We start from the raw sequence: 18,502 nt of genomic DNA, 5'->3' as shown, positions 1-18,502 counted from the left end.
CACTATGAACCAGAGAGGAGCACGGCAGGTCTTTAGTTTTCACTGTGAAAAAGAAACAAGAAACTATTCCATGGTAGTGTGTCTTTGAAAAGGCAGTTCTCATCAGGATATCTGGGGGCGGGCTGGATATCCCCATCTTCTGTCACAGTTCAGAGTAGGGCAGCTTGCCTCATTATTCGGACTTGGAACTTTAAAAACAGTAAAGCTCAAGTCTTCCAAAGAACTCAAAATCTGATTGTTAAAGCACACGTTCCCATCGTAGAAAAGAACACACGAAAGTGTTCTTTTGTGTTAGGGCGGTCATCGAGAGGACGTGCCACTGGTTGACCCGGGAGCTGGACGCTGGCCCTCAGAGGCTTCTGATCCATTCCCTATCCTTGGAATGTGGGTTCTGATCACCTTTCCTGCTCCCAGAGGTGGCCCCAAGGACCCCAGCCTTGAGATAGTGATGTGGTAGTGAGACCATCTGGACAGTATATGTGACTGAACCCAGTTGAAGCCTGGACATAAACTTCTAAGATTTAGTGGGCAGGTGTGGAGGTCTGCTCATCTCACGGCGCCCAAGACAAGCCTCGTACGTCAGTCCCCTTGTTCGTTAAACCTGCCACCTACCAACATGGAGTGGCCTGTCTATCTCTCCCGTCTCTCCCCACCCTCTATACCTGGAAGCCGGTTTCAGATTTCACCCAGGAAGCTCCTGAAGAGGTTGCAGACCTACAGAAATGCTCCCTGTTAACATCTGGTGTGTTCTTCCTGGCACTCCCCATGCCAGCGTATGTGCTCGGTGCACACGCACACCTGCCCCGTAGGGGTCGTCCGAAGTAAGTGTCTGTGCGTTACTTTTCATCTAATAGTCTATTATGAACTTTCCCTTGTCATTGACATTCTTCAAAGGAGTAATTGTAATAGCCAAATCATATTCCATTACATTCCACTGAATGTTAAGTTCTCTTCTGGGGTCTGAGATGGCACTGAATCTGGAAAGGTCTGAGGCATGGAAAGGGCACGGGCAGACCGACGCCCTTTCCCAGACCTGCCTCTTCCTGGCTGGTGACCTTAGTCTCTGGGTCACTGGCTGAAATTCCCTTGTCTCACTTTCTAAGTCTACAAAATGAGAAAAGTGATGTCTACTTTACAGAGCCATTCAGAGGCTTACTGGACATGTCTATGTAAATTTCCCAACACGACAATGGCCTGTAATAAATACACAATAAAGGTTCGTGCCTGTTTATCTTCCTCTTCCGTACGCTTTTCGGACTCTTTGCTATCTGCCCATTCTCGGCAACCCGCAGCATTTTTCTGGAAAGATAGTACCCTGTAAGGTGCCTGCGGGCTTTAAAGTTTGCGTCTTTTGATTGCTTGGTGGGGACTTTCCGGGGACACATGCTTGCGAAGCCACACGGATTTCTGTACTGTGCACTCCAAGCAGCTGTCTGTGACACACGATACAGAGGAGGAGACGTGGGAGCGTCTCAAGACGGAATGGTGGATTGTACTGGTCTAGCTCCTCACTCCCAGTAGGAAGACCCCGGGGACAGAGGGTGAGGCACTGAGCAGGCTCTCCCCAGCTGTGTCTGGTTGGCTAAGTTGAGTTTCCTCTTTGTCATTCCCTCTGCGGTTCCTGCTGTTGTACCAGTGGGGCTACAGGGAGAAGGGAGTCTTGTGATTTTTTTGGTTTGGAGCTCTGTTTCTCACGTCTGGGCTTTTCTTCCCTTCTTCCTTCTCTCCAGGCACTTGGTTTAGCTGCTGACCGAGCTCATCAAGCGAGTACACATTTTGCAATTTGCCTTCCATTGTTTTGACAATGGATGTGATTTGTATATGGAAGGATCACATAATATCCCTATTTATGGCAGCTCTCAAATCCGTAGGTTTGGATGAGGAGGGGCGAAGCTCAAGCCTGTCTTCTGGCCTAGAAACCACTTCTTGGTTCTACAGCAGCTATCTTTTCCCCCACGATCTCTTCCTGACCTGAGGGGCGGTGCAGAAAGGTCTGTTGGGTTCTTGATCTGTGGGGCATCATGTGTCATCAAACTTTGTGGTAAGGAGCCCCCACGCCACACGGCTCTTTGTGATCTGGAACCTGGACCTATGTTGATGTTTTGTTTGTATACAATAAACAACTATATTGGATTGTTAAATGATAGGTACCATTGGGTTTTAAAAATACAATCAGATTGGAGGAAGAGAAATTGGCTTCAAGGCACCGTGACATTTGAGTCCCTGCAGGGCATTGAAACAGGCTGGTACATCCCCCCTCACCCTGCTTTATGCCACGCTGCACACAGTTTTAGCAACTGTGGCAGGGTGGGATGGTGAGCTCATTTAGCAAACATTTTTTGAGCACCTGCTTATGTCAGGCAATGTGCCAGGGATGGGAAAGACAAACAAACCCAGACATGACCACAGCCCTGAACAAGCTTGTATTTACTGGAAGGGGGGATACATGAGTGATTATACGAAGAGATGTGAGAAGTGCTGGAGGAGCCCGGCACTGGACACCAGTGTCTGCTAACGCCCCCGGAGGCCTCCCAGATGTTGACTTGTAAGCAATACCTCTAAGGATGATGAGAAGCTTGCCGGTGGAGCAGGTGGGCAGCCATGTCGACAGAGAGCACAGTACCCTCAAGGGAAGAGGGAGGAATCTCCATCCACTGTGACCGGTGCCTGGGGGGCTTGGAGAAAGATGGAGGCACAAGGGTAGGCAGAGGGCAGTTCTGAAGGACTTTCAAGGATCCAAGCAAGCCGGGCAGACCTTTTTGTTTTCCTGTAAAAATAGCTTTTTAAATATAACCACATTATACTGAACCAACTTCATTCTGAAAGAAAGCTATAGGCAAAGTCTCCCGTTAGCTACTTCTCTGTTTCAGTTTTAATGAATGATCACGGGGGCCCTCGCGGCAGAGTCGTGGTCCTGCCCATGTCTCTTCCTTCTGGTCAGTGCAGTGCTCACTGCGAGAGCCCGGGGTTCTGACAGCCTCTGTGGCCACCAGCACCTCTGCTGTAAGCTACTGCGGCCTCCAGCTGCTTGGTCCTCAGAGGAGAGGAGGCAAAAACACTCATCTCAGTGGTAATAAATAGAAAGATAAAGCCTTCACATCAGCTTCTCTAGGTACCTGAGAGGCATAAGAACAGATTCTAGAAGGCTCTTCCCTCTGGGTACCCGATCTTTAAGTAGGGGCTAACCCTGAATTGCTCCTCAGCCCTTTTTATGCTTATGAACGACAAATGCAAGAGACAGGGAACATAAAAAAGAGTGACTCTAAGTGACTTACGTTTCTATTCATATTTCTATAGCTCTAGCTTTGTGCTAGGGACTGTTCTAAGCAGTTTAGACATATTAACTGACTTAATCCTCTTAATAACACTTTGAAGCAAGTATTATCATAACCTCCACTCAAAATGCGGAGACTGAGAGCCAGAGAGCTGGGCTAAGTTGCTCAAGTTCACACAGCCAGTACGCAGCAGGGCCGTATTTTGAACCAGGCATCCTGGGTCCAAGAGTCTGTGCTTCCATCCCCAACTGTCAGATCTCTGTATGGTTACCCAGAACCAGACCCCCACTTCCTTCAGACATGGTTAGTGTGCAGTAATTGGGTCCTGGAATATTCCTTCTCATTTGAATCCATTTGTCCTGAGTTAATCCCACTGCTGGTATGTTCATTGCAGACTATCTCTCTCTGACTCTCCCTTACATCCCAGACTGATTCCTTGGGGCAAAAGCACTTGAGTTCTGGCCTCGCCGTCTTGTTCTGCCTTCCAATTCCTGTAACCTTGAACCCCAAGGGACTGATGAATTTGTGAATGAATGTCCAGCTCCTGAGGCAGCCCGTACTCTTCTACCCTCAGAGCCTGGGTGATAAGCTCGTATCATGCAGAGTGAGAGCTTACAGCAGGCAAGGCCAACCCAGACATGCCCGTGTGGCCGGCGAGGACCATGGCCTTGCTGGTCACCCCATACTCTTGGCTCTGGGGCTATTAACACAGCGTCCTCCCCCTCATCTCCACTGGGTACCATCTCAGGATACTTACCCTCACCGTTTTTTGTGGGGCTTGGGTTTTTTGTTTTGTTTTTGTTTTTGAGGAGAAAAAAGAATTATAATCATCGTCATTTTTCTGTGCGAGGTCTTTAAAGAGCAAATAGAAAGATATTCAGAGCCCATATATTTTCCTTCTCTAAGTGGTATTTATTTAAATGCAGATATCCTGGTTTCCCACGTAGAGTTGTAAGCAATACCTTTCAATTTAAATGTTAATAGAAGTGTAAACTTCAAAATCAAAATTTTTCTGTGAGGAGAACTGCTTTTTCTGGTTCTATTTAATGGTGCCCCTTGCCTTTCCTCCTCCACCCTCCCTCATTATCCACCCCCTTTTGCACACCATTTCCACTGTGCTGAACTACATTCTTTTTCTAAAAAGTTGAGAATGCACCTTTCTCGTTTCAAAACTTGGAATGTTAAGTGTTCGGGTCATGGAATACAGATGATGGACTCCAACCCAATAGGATTCATGAGAAGATTTTTCCCTATCTCAGCTTTGGCCTCCAGAGTCCAACTCATCCTCCCGGGCTCTTTCTAAGGGATTATTCTTAGATCAACCCTGCATAATATTTTAACAAGGCTTCAGATATGTGAGTTAGGTTTTCTTTCTTTTCTAAAAAGGCAGGAAGTAATGGGGAACGAGATTCAAGCTACATAAGTTCCTGGGTGCAGAGCATTGCTGTGGGCACGGCGAGCAGTCACGGAGAGTGAAACAGGTATTCTCTGACTCCCGAGGAGAGGAAGTAGGCACACCGGGCAATGTGGATGGGCAGGAATGTGGCCCTCTGCACCTGGCTCATTCCACAGACAGAGTGGCAGACGGGATTTACTCCAGTGCAAATGGGATTTACTCAAGTGCAAACCAGACATAACAAAGATTTCAAGACAGTGGAAACCATGTGTATTGCCTTTTAATTCAGTAGCAGCCAGCATCATTTCCTTCCTAAGGACCTCCCACGTGCATGTGACATCCAGCTTCTACTTACCTTTATTTTCTGTTCCCTTCGTTTTCTCATTATTTTTATCCTGTTACACCATGTGTGTTTTGTAAGTCTTCTTAAGTCTTTTTTTAGGAACATGATAACGCTGTTAATACAAAAATTAGAATCGATTTTATAATATAAATTTCAGTGACTTTGACTCCACTATTTTAAGGGGTCAGTTTGTTCTCTGGATGTTTTCAGTTGACTCCGTTCTTATTTCATGGAGACAAAATACATTTCATGTCTTGCCTCTCTGGGAATATTAATAATAATTTTGAATGATTGCCTCTTCTCTCTGCGGCTTTGTTTCCTCAAGTTCTTCAGCTCCCAGGTTATAGGTACATGGTGGTACTGGCTTGTTGGGGGCCGGGGGCAGAGCGCTGCCTGGAAGCACTCAGTGAGCCGTGGGCTTGTCGATGGGAAGCTCTGTTGTAGAGTGGTTGCAGGGGCGTAGGTCTTTCCTCTCGTGCTGGTCATCCCTGGAAAGACCTCTCTGAGTCTCCAAGCTGGACAGCAGAGGCCAGGCAGTCCATGTCGGGGGGCCAAGTGGAAGGGGGCTAGGGACCCAAGGTCAAGCATTCAACATTCCGTGTGTGAAGGTCACTTAATCGCCTATGTGGCATGAGCCTCTCCCCGCCAGTGCTAGGTACCCCCACTCTGCCACCCTGGGGAGGGGAGCCCCCAGTGTTGTAGAGTGGGCGAGGGGATCGAGGGATCTAATTCCATCACGGACAACTTCCACTGATCCAGAGGAACCCGCGGCTACCTGTTCTGAGCCTCTGGGCGACGCGGTGGTTTGGCTGGCAGCTTGGCCGCTGCCACGTCCAGTTTGACTCTCACCAAGGCACCATCCACCAGCTTTGTCACTTCCAGTCCTGCGGTGTTCCCTGTCCTGTTTGCCCATCCTTGTGGATACCTATCTTTGAAAAAAAAAAAAAAATCACGGAACTGTAGTTCTCAGTAAATTTGGGCGGCGGAGAGGCTTGATAGATTTGTTCAATCGCCATGACAACCCAGTAGGTCTTTAACTGCGTTATTAATATTATTTTCCCACACAGCTCACTCTTCCTTTATGTCACTGGTTTGTTGAGAAATTATTTAACTTCTTTGGATCTTGCTTTCCTTGTCTGGAAAATAGGACTGTTTCTTGTCCTGTATCCCTTGCACGCTCTTGCTGCGGCTGCCTTGAATTACTATGTAAGTCCGAGGACCAAATACCCAACCGCACATGCACGGCTCTGCAAACTCGGGTTCACAGGGTGATGGTAAAAACCCTCCCGGTTGGTGAAAATACTCAGGCCTGACCTCCAGTCTTCATCCAGCTTTCCAGATCAACAGCTTAGCCCGGCCCTCAGCTTTTGCTGACAAAGTGCGCCTACTCTGTGCTTGAGGCTCACAGCCCATCTCAGACCGGGGGCACAGGTGACGGTTCCCCTTCTCAGAACTTTTGCAAGAGAAATTATCTTTTTCATGCCCCTGCCTCTGCCATTTCCTCTAAGTCAAAGACTTGACTTTCCTCTTGCAACCATGACGACCTTCCCGCTTCCTCCGATTACATTTCCTTTTCCTGTCCAGCTCCGTTTGTCCATTCCGGGCCCAAGGGGACACACCTTATGGGACACGTTGTCCACTTAATCCCCCAGGCAGTACCTTTGCTCCGGGGGATCTGCAGAGCCTGAGGATCAGGAAGGCCTTCCCATGAGCAAGGCCAAGTGCAGCAAAGGGGGGACGAGGGTCCTCTGTGGCTTCATTGTGTTGTCTATCTCCAGTGCTGCCAAAGGGTCCAGGATTTTAGAAGCCCCTCATGCACTGAAAAGGGAACCACTGATCTCACAGAGGCATAGAATGAAATTTCCTGATCTGCTTAAGGGGAACATAAACCTACTTTACTCCAAAAATACCCTGACCTCTCCTTCCCCACTTCCGTCGTCTCCTTGCCCTTGACGACAGTGGAGAGTGGACGAAGCATTTCCAGGGGTCCGCCCAAATGGACTCACACGTCAAGGAGGGGTTTCTTCTCCACCAGGGCGCCAGCTCGGGCCTGGCTCGCTCGAAGGACTGTGGGTGGCAGCGAAGGAAGAAGGGCTGAGCAGGTGGCAGCAGCAGAAGCCAGGTGGGGAGATGGGGGCAGGACAGCCACGCCAGTTAGCGCACAGGGTAAGAAGTGCCTGTGCGCCTGGCAAGACAGCACCTCCTCCTTTCACGCTGGCTGTGGACGCCTGAGCCCCAAAGCAGGAGCCGGCCCAGGCCCAGGAAGCTTCCTCGGACACATCGGTGATCGGCACCATCTGTGATGTGGCACGATAATTAGGCAGTCCTGGCAGTTCCCATTAAGTGACTAGAACGGGTATCACTTCTACCTGGCCGGGGCAGGCATTCCGGGTTGGGGAGGGGAGGACCGAGGAGAACAGCTGGAGCAGGAACCTGGATGGATGCTATGGGTGAAATCCGTGGCGGAAATCCGTGGATGGATTTCTGCCTTTGCCACAGGGTCCTGTCCTGTTTCCCTTCCAGGCTGTTCTCCTTTGCCCCTCCCTTCCCACGCCCCAGCCAGCTTCTCCTGGGCAGGTGCTGCCAGCGTCTCATCCTCCCTGTCAGGTCAGGGGAGAAGGCTGAGCTTTCTCTAGCCTAACTGTGCCAGGATCTGCCATGGCTCCTGATGGGGGTGACTGGAGTGGGAGAAGAACAGAGGGGATGGGACGCCCTGCAGAAACCTTCCCCTGGATTTGTGAGGGATGAAATGAGATTGACCCGTGCTTCCCTGGGGTGTGGATGTAGTTTGCTGTCGGATGCCCTCCCCTCCACCCTCATTCTCCCCCCCCTCCCTTTGAGAGAGGGGAATGCCCTTGGGGTCCTCCAGGCTGCTCCAGCAACCCCCTGGGCACAGAGGCTGGGCAGGTGGCTCGCTCCTATTTGGCTCTATGGGCTGGGACTAGGGCTGGTAGTTGGGTTCCACACGGACCACAGAGGTGGACAGGGAGCTGCAGGTCTGTGGGTGCCAGGGCAAGGTGAAGGGAGTCAAGGACAAGCAGCCAGGGTATTACCCAGAAGGAGGTAAGAAGGCTGGATGTCAGGGAGGGCATGGGAGGCTGGTGGGGGCGCTCACTGGAGGGGGGTGGAGAGAGCCAAGGGCAAGATGCTGAGTGAGGGTGGCTGAGATGTGAGAGCAGCTTTGCCCTCTCCCGCTAAAAATACTGCCTTTCCAGACAGCCCTTCTCCTGCCTCTACCCACATCGGCTTTGTAGGGCGGAGTCAGAGAGGCAAGAAACGGGGGAAAGGCCAGACCCAGAAAACTGGACTGACCTGGGTTCTGGGGGCTGAAGAGGCTGCCAGGGGGCTCTGTGTGAGAGCAGGAAGTGTGGCTTCCCGCCCTGCAACCCCACATGCAGGGAAAGCTGAGCCCCTGGGAGCTGGCTTAGAGGGGAAGGAACAGGACACCAGCAGCACGGGACCTGCTGGGGAGCCCAGGCAACCCTGGAGGGAAGGAAGGAAGGTCCCGGCAGGTGCAGCCAGCCCGCCAAGTCCCCTCCCTCCCCTGAAGGCCCGTTTCTCCCTGAGAGGTGACTGATGTTACGGGGAGCGCCCAGGAGCCGCACAGATCTGGGCTCGATGCCCTGTTCTGCCACTCGTTAGCTGCATGGGGTTCAGCAGTTCAGTCCATTTTTCAAGTAGGAATAAAGGTGGTACCTGTCTCAGGCGGTTGGCCAGATGCTTGGGAAGGACGGTGCTACACCTGGCACCAAGGAGGTGTAGAAGGAATGACAGCAGATGATGACGCTCTCTCCCCATGCTTACTAACCCAGCTGTCCTGGTCTGCTTTTGGCACCTACATAGTTACCATCTGGAGTGCTCTCCTCCACAAAGGGAGCTCAGTGGTGCAAACCTGTCCGAAAAGGGTAGGTTGCCTTCCTGCTTTCCCCTGCTGCCCAGGGTCGGGATGCACCTCGACTCTGAGTTCTAGGTCCCGAAGCTAACTGTTGTCCCCCTGCTTCCCCACAGACCTGCGCAGGATGACAGCCGGCTTCATGGGCATGGCAGTGGCCATCATCCTCTTCGGCTGGATCATCGGCGTGCTGGGCTGCTGCTGGGACCGAGGCCTTATGCAGTATGTGGCAGGGCTTCTCTTCCTCATGGGAGGTAAGGCCGCAGGCTCGGGCGCCTCTTGGGGGGCAGAGGTCCTGGCCACTGACATTCTGGGAGAATGGCTAGGGGACACTCATTCATTCATTCATCAAACATTTTCTGAGTTCCTCGTAGCTGTCTGCTACCGTTGCAGCTTCTGGGGCTCCACAGGCAGATAAGATCTGCTCCTTCCCTCTCGGGGGTCTGACTGCCTGGCGTGGGAAGGATGGTGTGGCCACAGAGTGGGGAGATGTGTCCGACCCAGACAGAGCACGAACTCTGAAAATGCGCCGGCATTTTATGCACATCCTGGACTTCGGGGTGGGGAGCCGGCGCTCTCCGGGCAGTTTCCTTTTCAAAAGCCTGTCCTCACCCTTGATTTATGAGTCCTCAGTGCTGCTACCATTTCCAAATAAGGCATTCTAAGGGTGGTAGGCCGGGGCTAGACCTTCTCTCATATCTGTCTCCCTTACTCTCTGCTGGTGTCACGGCCATTGAACTGCTCCAATGTCCCTATAAAGGATTGTAGATACGGAGAACTGTATGGCTAGGAGGAAGAGGGTCCAGCCCACGGGAAGTCAGGTTGATCCCTACTCTGCATGCGCCTCTCTTCCCCACAGTCTCCGTCCAGAGCTGAAGCTCACCATCAGGTCTGCCCCTTCACCATCTGTTCCACAAGGAGGAGTGGATTGGTGCACCGCGTGGAGCTGGGTGGGGGGAGCTGGCCTGGGACAGCGGGAATTGGTCGTATTTATGGGAAGAAAGGAAAGCGAGTCCTCCATGTGGAAACGATGGCCGTTAGACTTTAGGTGCCACTTGCTTATGGCCAGCTCGGGTCCCCTTTGTGAAGTGCCTGACACCGGGTTTCCGGGCAGAGATGGGAGGCGGGGGGGTGGGCCAGCCTGAGGAAAGGCAGCTGCTGTCCCTGTGGGTGTGCGAGAGACGTCTGAGGGCTAGTGAGCGGTCAGCTGGGAGAGGAGGAGAATTGCAGGATCATCTTGGGGCCCGACGGTTTGCCCTCATGCCCTTGCCTCACAGCCGTGATGTGCTAGAAACGAGACCGGGCTTTCCAGGCTGACCAGACCCTCTGCCCCAGAGTCAGATGTCCCGCACCTGTGCTCACAGGGGAGCTAGGGGGCTCTCTAGCCATCCCTACACCCCTCCTTCTGGTCTCCCTCAGAGACAGGCCCACAAGACCTGCCCCATCCTTTTTCCGTGCCCTGTGTCCTCAGTGAAGCAAGGCTCGGGCCCTGACCTCTGCACTCTGCTTTAGCCAGCGGTGGAGACCTTTACGTTTCCACCTTCCAGTCCAAGTTTCCCACAGGCCCTGAAATGTAAAAAGATAAAAGCCGAGTGGCTCTGTTTGTAGTGAGCGTTCTCTCTAAGATGCTTTTGGTGATACAGAGATAGGCTCCAGTAAACGGGCTTTTCTAAGGCTCTAGAAAGGTCTCCCAGGAATCGGAGAAAAGCTCAGCAAACAGGCCTCGGGCAGAGCAGGAATCCTTGAGCTCTGGGAGCTGACACTCTTTGATCCCCACCCTCTTGAGGTGCTTGCAGCTCCCTGCACGCGTGCCCCTCTCTCCAGGCCCCAAGCAAGGTTCACAGCCGGCCCAGATGCTAAGTCTCCAGGACCTTTCAGCCCTGACAGCTTCCTTCTGGGTGGCTCAAGTCAGCTTCCAGAGAGACCGAGGAAGAATGTGATTGGCCCATTGATCCTCTCTGGCCAGATCTCACACCATCGGTCAGGCAGTAAGCGGGCCAGAAGTGAGTGACAATGGCTGGGCCCACAGCTGCGACCAGGGTGGGGTCAGGGGCCCTTCCTGCTCACCTGGGCCCATGCATGGGAACTCTCTCCGAAGGAGGTGTGGGGGCCTGGGGCCCTGCGCGCAGCCAGCATGCCTGGGGCTCTGGGGCTGAAGGTCTGAAAGCTTTGATTGATTAGGGATCAGGGGCCCCGCCCTGCAGGGTGCATGAGTGGGTGCGTGGCTCACCATTGGCCTCCGTCACGCTTCTCAGTCACTGCATACACCAGTCACCAGCAGACCTCTTAAAAATACTGGTGCTGGGCCCTCACCCCAGAGCAATCCCAGCAGGACTTCTGGGGGTGATCCCATGTGCAAGCAGGGGTAAGAGCCTGTGGAACAGCTGAACTTTAAAGTTCTCTCCAGTGGTAAAATGTTATGCTTCTAGGGGTGAACCGGTTGGCCAAGACCTCTCGTCATTTGCTTGCTTTCCACTCCCCCACCTCTTATGATTATTTCTCAAAGCAAGAGATAGGCAAGTGGCATAACAGGGCTTCGGTTATTACCGTGCAGACCTCTCCGAGCCCTGGTTACTGAGGGGCTCAGCGAAATCTGCTTTATAGGGCATGCACTGTATTTTTTTTATGACAAAATCATAGCTCATGATAAAATGTTAGCATCAAGAGGAGCTTTGGAGAAGTTGCTGTTCTAAGAGCTGTTTCTTGCTGATTGGGGACAGTGTCCTGGTTGGAGTTAACCCATTCCATCCACTCTGGAGCTTTATATCTCCTCCCAATAGAGGCTAGGGAGACAAGGGGTGTCCACACACCTCATGAGACCATCAGGCCAGGCTCCAACAGGAGGGGAACAGGGACAAAGCCACGAAGCGCTGATCCCTCGAACAGGGGTCTTTTGGGGAAGCTGACGCTCCAGAGGGTGGGAGAACACTCCCTTCCTCCTCCAGGTCGCATCCTTTCCAACGAGGCCAGACACGGCCATGGGCGTCCAGGTGCCCAGAGCAGCTCCCATCCGCTGACCCCAAGAATTTGGCTTAGTTAGCTGGAGAGGGAGCCGACTCAGGAGCAGAAGCTGTCCTTCCCCACCGCCCCCCCATCCCCGTTCAGCGGAGGGAGCTACTGAGAGGCCCAGGGGTCAACCTTGAAAGGATGCTTTGACCTACAGAACCCCATGTGTCAACACGGAACCCTCCCAGAACCTGACCACTCCTTGTCGTCTGGGAGTTAACCTTCTAGGGTTGGCCTTCCCAGCGCTTGGAGAGTCCGCTACCAGTGACAGCCATCTCATGCGTAGGGCAAAACGATCAGTCACTCAGACTACAGGTATTTATGGCAAAGTAGGACAAAACAGGCCTCAGAGCCCTAGCTTTTGCCCAGATTGGCATTCCGGGCATCTGTAACCGAGCAGACTGGGGCCCAAAGGATTAGACCGAGCTACGCAAACAGCTGGTGGGGACCCACTGCAGCCGGGGGCCGGGGCTGGCCAGACAGGGGTGCTCTGAGCAGATGGAAGAAGAAGGGTCTGCAAGTGTGAAAAAAGGGAAATTTGGAGTCCGGAGTCCAAGGATGGAATTTCACTTGACATTGGTTGAAACTACCAGGGCCAAACCACAAACACAAAAACAAACCAGCAGAATTCTATTTACAACCTCTTCTCTGTTCCAACATGAAGGAGGAGGACGGCCCGCACCGTGCACCACTTGTTCCAGATTTAACTAGTGCCCAGGTCTCACCGAGGGTACCCTGTACCCTGTGAAGTAACTGGCAACAAATTGTTTCATTAACGCTCCGCACGGAGGACGCAGTTAATTACGCAGGGCAGCTCTGTTGGGCCAGGAGGCCGGGGGTGGTGGGTGGGAGCCGGTTTCCCCTTCGGCGGGGCCTCCAGGAGCGGAGCCAGCCCAGACTGGCGCGGCACCAAGCGGGTGAAAGCAACTGCCAGAGACGAGTGTCTTGATGACTCATCGGTGGCATTCAGAAGCGCAGGATCAGGATGACATGGGGAAAGGCAGCGCGGTGGGGGAGCGTGGGACTGCTGCAGGTACCTCGTAATTCTCCCGCTGGGGAACCTCAGAGCCCCCGCAGGACACAGACCCGCAAGATAAGTGTGAACGTCCAACCCACACCCCACCCCCAGCGCACCCCCTCCCACGCGCTCCTGGATGACACCCGTCATCTCCGCCACCACCCGGGTCTGAGCCTCCGTGAGCTCTTGTCTCGGCTGACCCTGGAGCCTCCTGTCTAGACGCCCAAACTGACTCCTCTCTGGCACCCAGCAATCAGTCCTTCTCAGGGTTAACATAATTTTTTAAAAATCAGAAGTCAGATAGGTCACTCATCTGCTACCAGCGCTCCAGAGGCTTCTGGTCAAAATGAAAATAAAATCCAAATTCTTTACCGTCTTTTTTAGAAGCCGTCTTAGCCAGTTTGGGCTGCTATTACAGAATACCAGAGATCGGACGGCTTATAAACAACAGAAATGTATTTCTTCCTGTTCTGGAGGCTGGGAAGGCCAAGCTCAGTACACGGGCACATGTACTCCCAGTACATGGGAGCCGCTTTCTGGTTCACAGACAGGCGTCCTCATGCTGTGCCCTCATGTGGTGGGCTCCCACAGGGGGCTCTGTGTGTCTTCTATTATGAGGCCGCTGATCCCAGTCACGAGGGCACCACCCCCATGACCTAATCACCTCTCAAGATGATTATCTCCTCCTAATTCCATCACCTTGGGGGTTAGAATGGCAACATGTGAGTCCTAGGGGTACCCAAACCTTCTGTCCTTAGTGGGAGCCCTGTGTAATCTGGCTCATATTACCCCCCAACCCCCTTAATCTTCTTCTCTCCCCGACTCTGACATCACTCCAACCACACCGGCCGCCTTTCCCGCCTGGAGCACACGGAGCGTCACCCCGAGGCCCTGGAGCAGGCCGATGCCTTGGCCCATAGTGCCCTCGCCACCCAGGCCTCCTGGCTGCTCCCTCAGACCCAGACTCCAACTCAGAAGTCACCCCAAGAGAGAGCTTCCAGACCACCCAAATTCATGAAGCCCCTGCTACTCTCTACATTTTAATCAATTCAGCCTCCTACGGCACACTCACCACTTTCTGAAATGTGTGTCGTGTTTTGGTTTAGGTGGGTTTTTTTTTTCTTAGCAGCTTAAAGCAAACATTTATTATCTCACATTATTCCACGGATCAGAATTCCAGGCACAGCTTAACTGGGATTTCTGCTCAGGGTCTCACAAAACGGTCATTGAGGTGTCAGCCGGGGCCGGGGTCCCCTCTGAGCCCAGGATCTTCTTCCAGGGTCACAGTGTTGTGGGCGGGATTCCATTCCCTGCTGCCGCGCTCAGGGAAGCTTGCAGAAGAGAGTCCCTGACTTCTTCCATCTCTGACCTTCAGCTTTCCTTTTTTTTTTAAATCTGTTTTTTAGATTTATAATTTTAGATTTATAGAAAAATGGAGCAGGTAGTACAGCGAGTTCCCATGTGACCCTCGCCCCCTGCACACAGGCTCCCGTATCCTCAACGTCTTCCATTAGCAGAGTCTGTGACAATTAATGAACGAATATTGACAGATTCTTATTAACGAATGTCCATAGTTTGTTCGGTTTCTCTTAGTTTTTACCTGATAGCCGTTGTTTGTTTGTCTTTTCCTGTCGCGCTCCCATCCAGGATCGCGTAGTGCATCTAGTTGTCACGTCGTCTTAGGCTCCTCACGGCTGCGGCCGCTTCTCAGACCGCCCTTGTTTAATGACCTCCGCGGTTTTGGGGAGCACGGCTGGATGCCCTCTGCTGGAACTTGCCTGATTTTTTCCTCACGATGACGCTGGGTAGCAGGTTGGAAGGGAAGTTGCACGGGTGAAGTGTCATTTCATCCCACCGTGTTAAGGGTACATCCTGTCCGCGTGATTGAGGAAGTTGTCCCCGATCACCTGGCTGCCGAAGTGTGTGCGGGCTTCTCTGATGCCGAGTTACTTGGTTTTCCCTATTTCCATACTGTTCTCTGTGGAAGGACGGCACCAGGCACAGCGCACACCTGAGGAGTGGGGACTTAGGCTCCCTCTCCTTTAGGATAGAGGATCTGCAGAAGTTATTTGGAATTTTTCTACGAGGGAGATTTGTCTCTCTGCCCCATTTATTAATTTATTCAGTCATTTATTTGTATCAGTATGGACTCATGGATATTTATTTTTTACTTGGGGTTATAATCCAATACTAGATTTGTTTTATTGCTCCAGTTCCGACTTTGGCCATGGGCCCCTTTGACATATTCTTATCAATGCGGGGTTTGGGTTTTGGTTGTTGTTGTTGTTTTTTGTTTTGTGTTTGGTTTTGGCACCACAAGGGGCTCCAGGCTCCTCTTGTATATTTCCTGCCATTTCTCCAAAGAACCTGGTGTTTATTGGAGAAGGGTGTGTAGACACCAAACTCTGGGTGCTAGGTGTCTGCAGTGTTGTTAACATTCATTGCCTCTCTCCCCCCACTTAGATGTAAAGCTCCATGAGCTTCAGAACCTTGTCTACCTTGTTCTCCAAGGTATCCCCCAGGTGGGGAATAGTGTCGGCACTCTCAAATATCTGTTGAATGCATGCATTGCAAAAGTGAATTATGGGTAGTGCAGAGAAAGTATTTTGTTTTGTCTCAATGGAACAGCTGTCCTTTAAGAAAGTACCCTGCCTTATCTTCTGTTCCTGGCCTGATCTTCTCCCCTTATGTCGGATTCCTTATCATCTTTCTCTCTTCATTTGAACAGTCCTAGGGTCTGTGTACTAGTTAGAAAATGTCTCAAATTCCCTTTGGAAGTAGGGGGTGTGAATTATACATGAATTCATGAAGACCTCTCTCTTTAATGGGGGCTCGAGACTGTTGGAAGTAGAAGGGACCTTAGAGACCATCCGGTTTGATGTCCCTGTGTCTCCAGATCAGAGTGGTGGTGTCAGTTGTCGCAGGTCCCCCCAGCTAGTGAGTGGCAGCCCTGCAGCCAGCACCGGCCTGTAACAGCAGCTCCTCCTGCTGCCTGGGCTTTCAGCTCTCCGGGCCACACGCACATCTTCCCGTACTGGCATGCCTCCAGCCTGCTTCTGAGCAGGTGCGGTCCCAGAATCTCACTCCATTTCCTTTCTGTTCCTCCCTTCTCAAAGCTCAAAGGGGCATACGGAGGAGATCGTGGCCAGAATTGAGGGCACAGGTGGTAATGGGAAAAGGAAATCATTAAAGGTCCTTTTCCTACCACCTGTGACCAGTGTGGCCTTTTCTCCCTTCCCAGTCAGTCAGGGGGAGCGAAGAGAATGTCCTAAAGGAGCTCGAGCTATCAAACTTGAGTGATTGCAATGATTTGCACACCAGTGATGCCAGATGTCTCCCCCTCCACTGGGCTCACCGGAGAGCAGTTCGGCTGTGCTGTGAACCCCCAGATACCCCTCTTCTGATAGACAGAAACCTTGATAAAGGCCCAGCAATTCTGAGAATGTACAAGCCTAAAGTGGAAAGTCTGAGGCAATAAGGGGTTTGGCCTGGAGGACTCTTCCGTGAGGCAGTGAGGTGATTTTAGGGCTACCCACAAAGTAGGATAAGATCTAGGGTTGCTGTCAGCCTCTCCCCACTGTCGCTCCTAGCTGCCCGCTACTTAGAAACATGGCTGCGTCTGCATTTCTGTCAGTCCCGGAGGCACCGTGCTTTCAGCTTCACGATGGTGGGTCGTTGCTTCATGACTCATGGGTAAGAAGAGGGAGCCCATGTAAATTAGATATTCTGAGTTGGAGGAGAGGATAAATCCAGTAACTCAGTGACTTACCACAGTGCAAAGCTTATAAAACCCTCGATAAATGGTGGCTGTTACTGTTACATGAATGCCCCAAGTGAAGTCCATTCTAGGAGGGAGAGAAGTTTCTATAACCTACCATGACCAAACAAGGGCACAAAACCCATCTACTTACTGCTAAACTGCTTTTATAGGTTCATGGGAGATTTTCCTAGAACATCACAACTCTCCTCCTGGCTTTTTGTCCTCCAGACTTTCTTGCAAAATCCTGAGCAGAGATTCACGAAGTACTTCATACCCTGGAATATATCTGTCTTGCCTTTCAGAAGGTGCTTATTCGAGTATTTATTAGCATTTGAAAATTACATTCAAAACAAAGACATTTGGGAGAGGAGACACATTGCCAGGAGGATTAAGAAGCAGCACACACCCTTACCTAATGTGGAACGAGGGACCAGGATCAATCACTCCAGCAACCCAGGCAACGGGAGGGCTTCATTTTCACCTGAAGAGCTGGAACACATCGAAAGGAGTTGCACCTTTGGCACCCTTTGGGACCTGCCTGCATTCTAGATTTGCACTTCAGAGGAGAATAGTAAGCAGCGTCGGCCCTGGACACCCAGATCTTGTCAGTGAGGGCCGTGTCCGAATGCTTATAACACTCAGCGAAGCCACAGTGCTCCATATTCCCCAGGACAGGGGGGCGCTTTGTCATTAAATTCCCCGAAGGAAATGCTAAGACAGAAAGCAGAGTCTAGAAGGAGGTGGAAAGGAGGCTGGATGGTGAAGGTATCCAGGAGAGCTCCTGGGAAGAACCAGCCCTCGCCTCTTGGATGTCCCTTGCTCACACATGCCCGCGAGCTGCCCTCCAGTCCCTGCCACCTAACTGGGGGTTGAAGTCCTTGTTCAGGAGCTAGAATCCTCCAGCTAAAAGTGGGAAGTAGGTTTTATCACGAAGAACTAGTCCAGCACCAAAGGAGCCAGGTGACTTAAGAAAGTTACTTAACTACCTTGCATGCCCTCCTTCCATTTTCTCATCTGCAAGGAGGACTAATGATAGTACCCGCCGGAAGCATCGTTGTGAGAGTTATAGAGTTAGCTCATGTGAAGGGCTTAGGACTTGCTCTCGAGAGTTTTAGGTGTTATTTTAGCTACTTCTCTGTGAAAGCAACCACCTTCCATGACACTCCGTGCTCCGCAGCCCCGTACCATCACTAGCAACACCGTGCAAAGACCCTGCCGTGGGATGATAAAGATGAAATTGCTTGAACAGATAATGTCTCTCTGGCTAGTCACTTATTCATTCAGTCAGTAAATACTCATCGCTTATCATGTGCCAGATGCTGTTGAGGCACTTGGGCTAGCGTGGGGGATAGGGCAACGTCCTCATGCAGCTTACACTCCTGTTGGGGAGACAGATAAGCAAGCACCATAAGTACAGAATACGCTTCCAGGTGGTGACGGGAACTGTGGGGAAAAAGCAAGCTGGAAGAGAGGTAGAGAGTGATGGGGCATCGCCATAGATGGGGGGCAGTGGGTGGGCAGAAGGCCTCTCCGGTGGTAACAGTTGAACAGAGGCTTGAATGGAAGCCTTCAGGGGAAGTTTTCCATTGAATGGAAGTCTTCCTGGGAACACTTGGCAGGATCGGTCCTTGCAAAAGGAATAGCAGGTGTGAGGGACTTGGGACGGGCGTGAGCCTGTTGGGTCTGAGGAAGTTGAGCAAGAGGACAGTTGTGACAGGAACAGAGTAAGTTGGAGATATTTCCCAAAAGAGAGCAGATGTAGGGCCTCGGAGGCCATGATATGGATTTGATTGATTGAGGGGGCATCATCCC

At 51.8% G+C, this 18,502-nt stretch overlaps 1 protein-coding gene across 1 annotated transcript in view; it reads left to right on the top strand.

Moving 5' to 3' along the window:
- Positions 1–18,502, top strand: part of TMEM178B (transmembrane protein 178B) — a 323,401-nt gene that overhangs the window by 284,287 nt on the left and 20,612 nt on the right. Inside the window, exon 3 of the mRNA XM_008697336.2 lies at positions 9,023–9,160. Coding sequence (XP_008695558.2) covers positions 9,023–9,160 — 138 coding nt within the window. The remainder of the gene's footprint in view (positions 1–9,022; positions 9,161–18,502) is intronic.

Source organism: Ursus maritimus, unplaced genomic scaffold (assembly GCF_017311325.1).
Source record: "Ursus maritimus isolate PB19 unplaced genomic scaffold, ASM1731132v1 scaffold_3, whole genome shotgun sequence".
Classification (NCBI taxonomy): Eukaryota; Metazoa; Chordata; class Mammalia; order Carnivora; family Ursidae; genus Ursus; species Ursus maritimus.
This window is presented reverse-complemented; position numbering and strand designations above follow the sequence as displayed.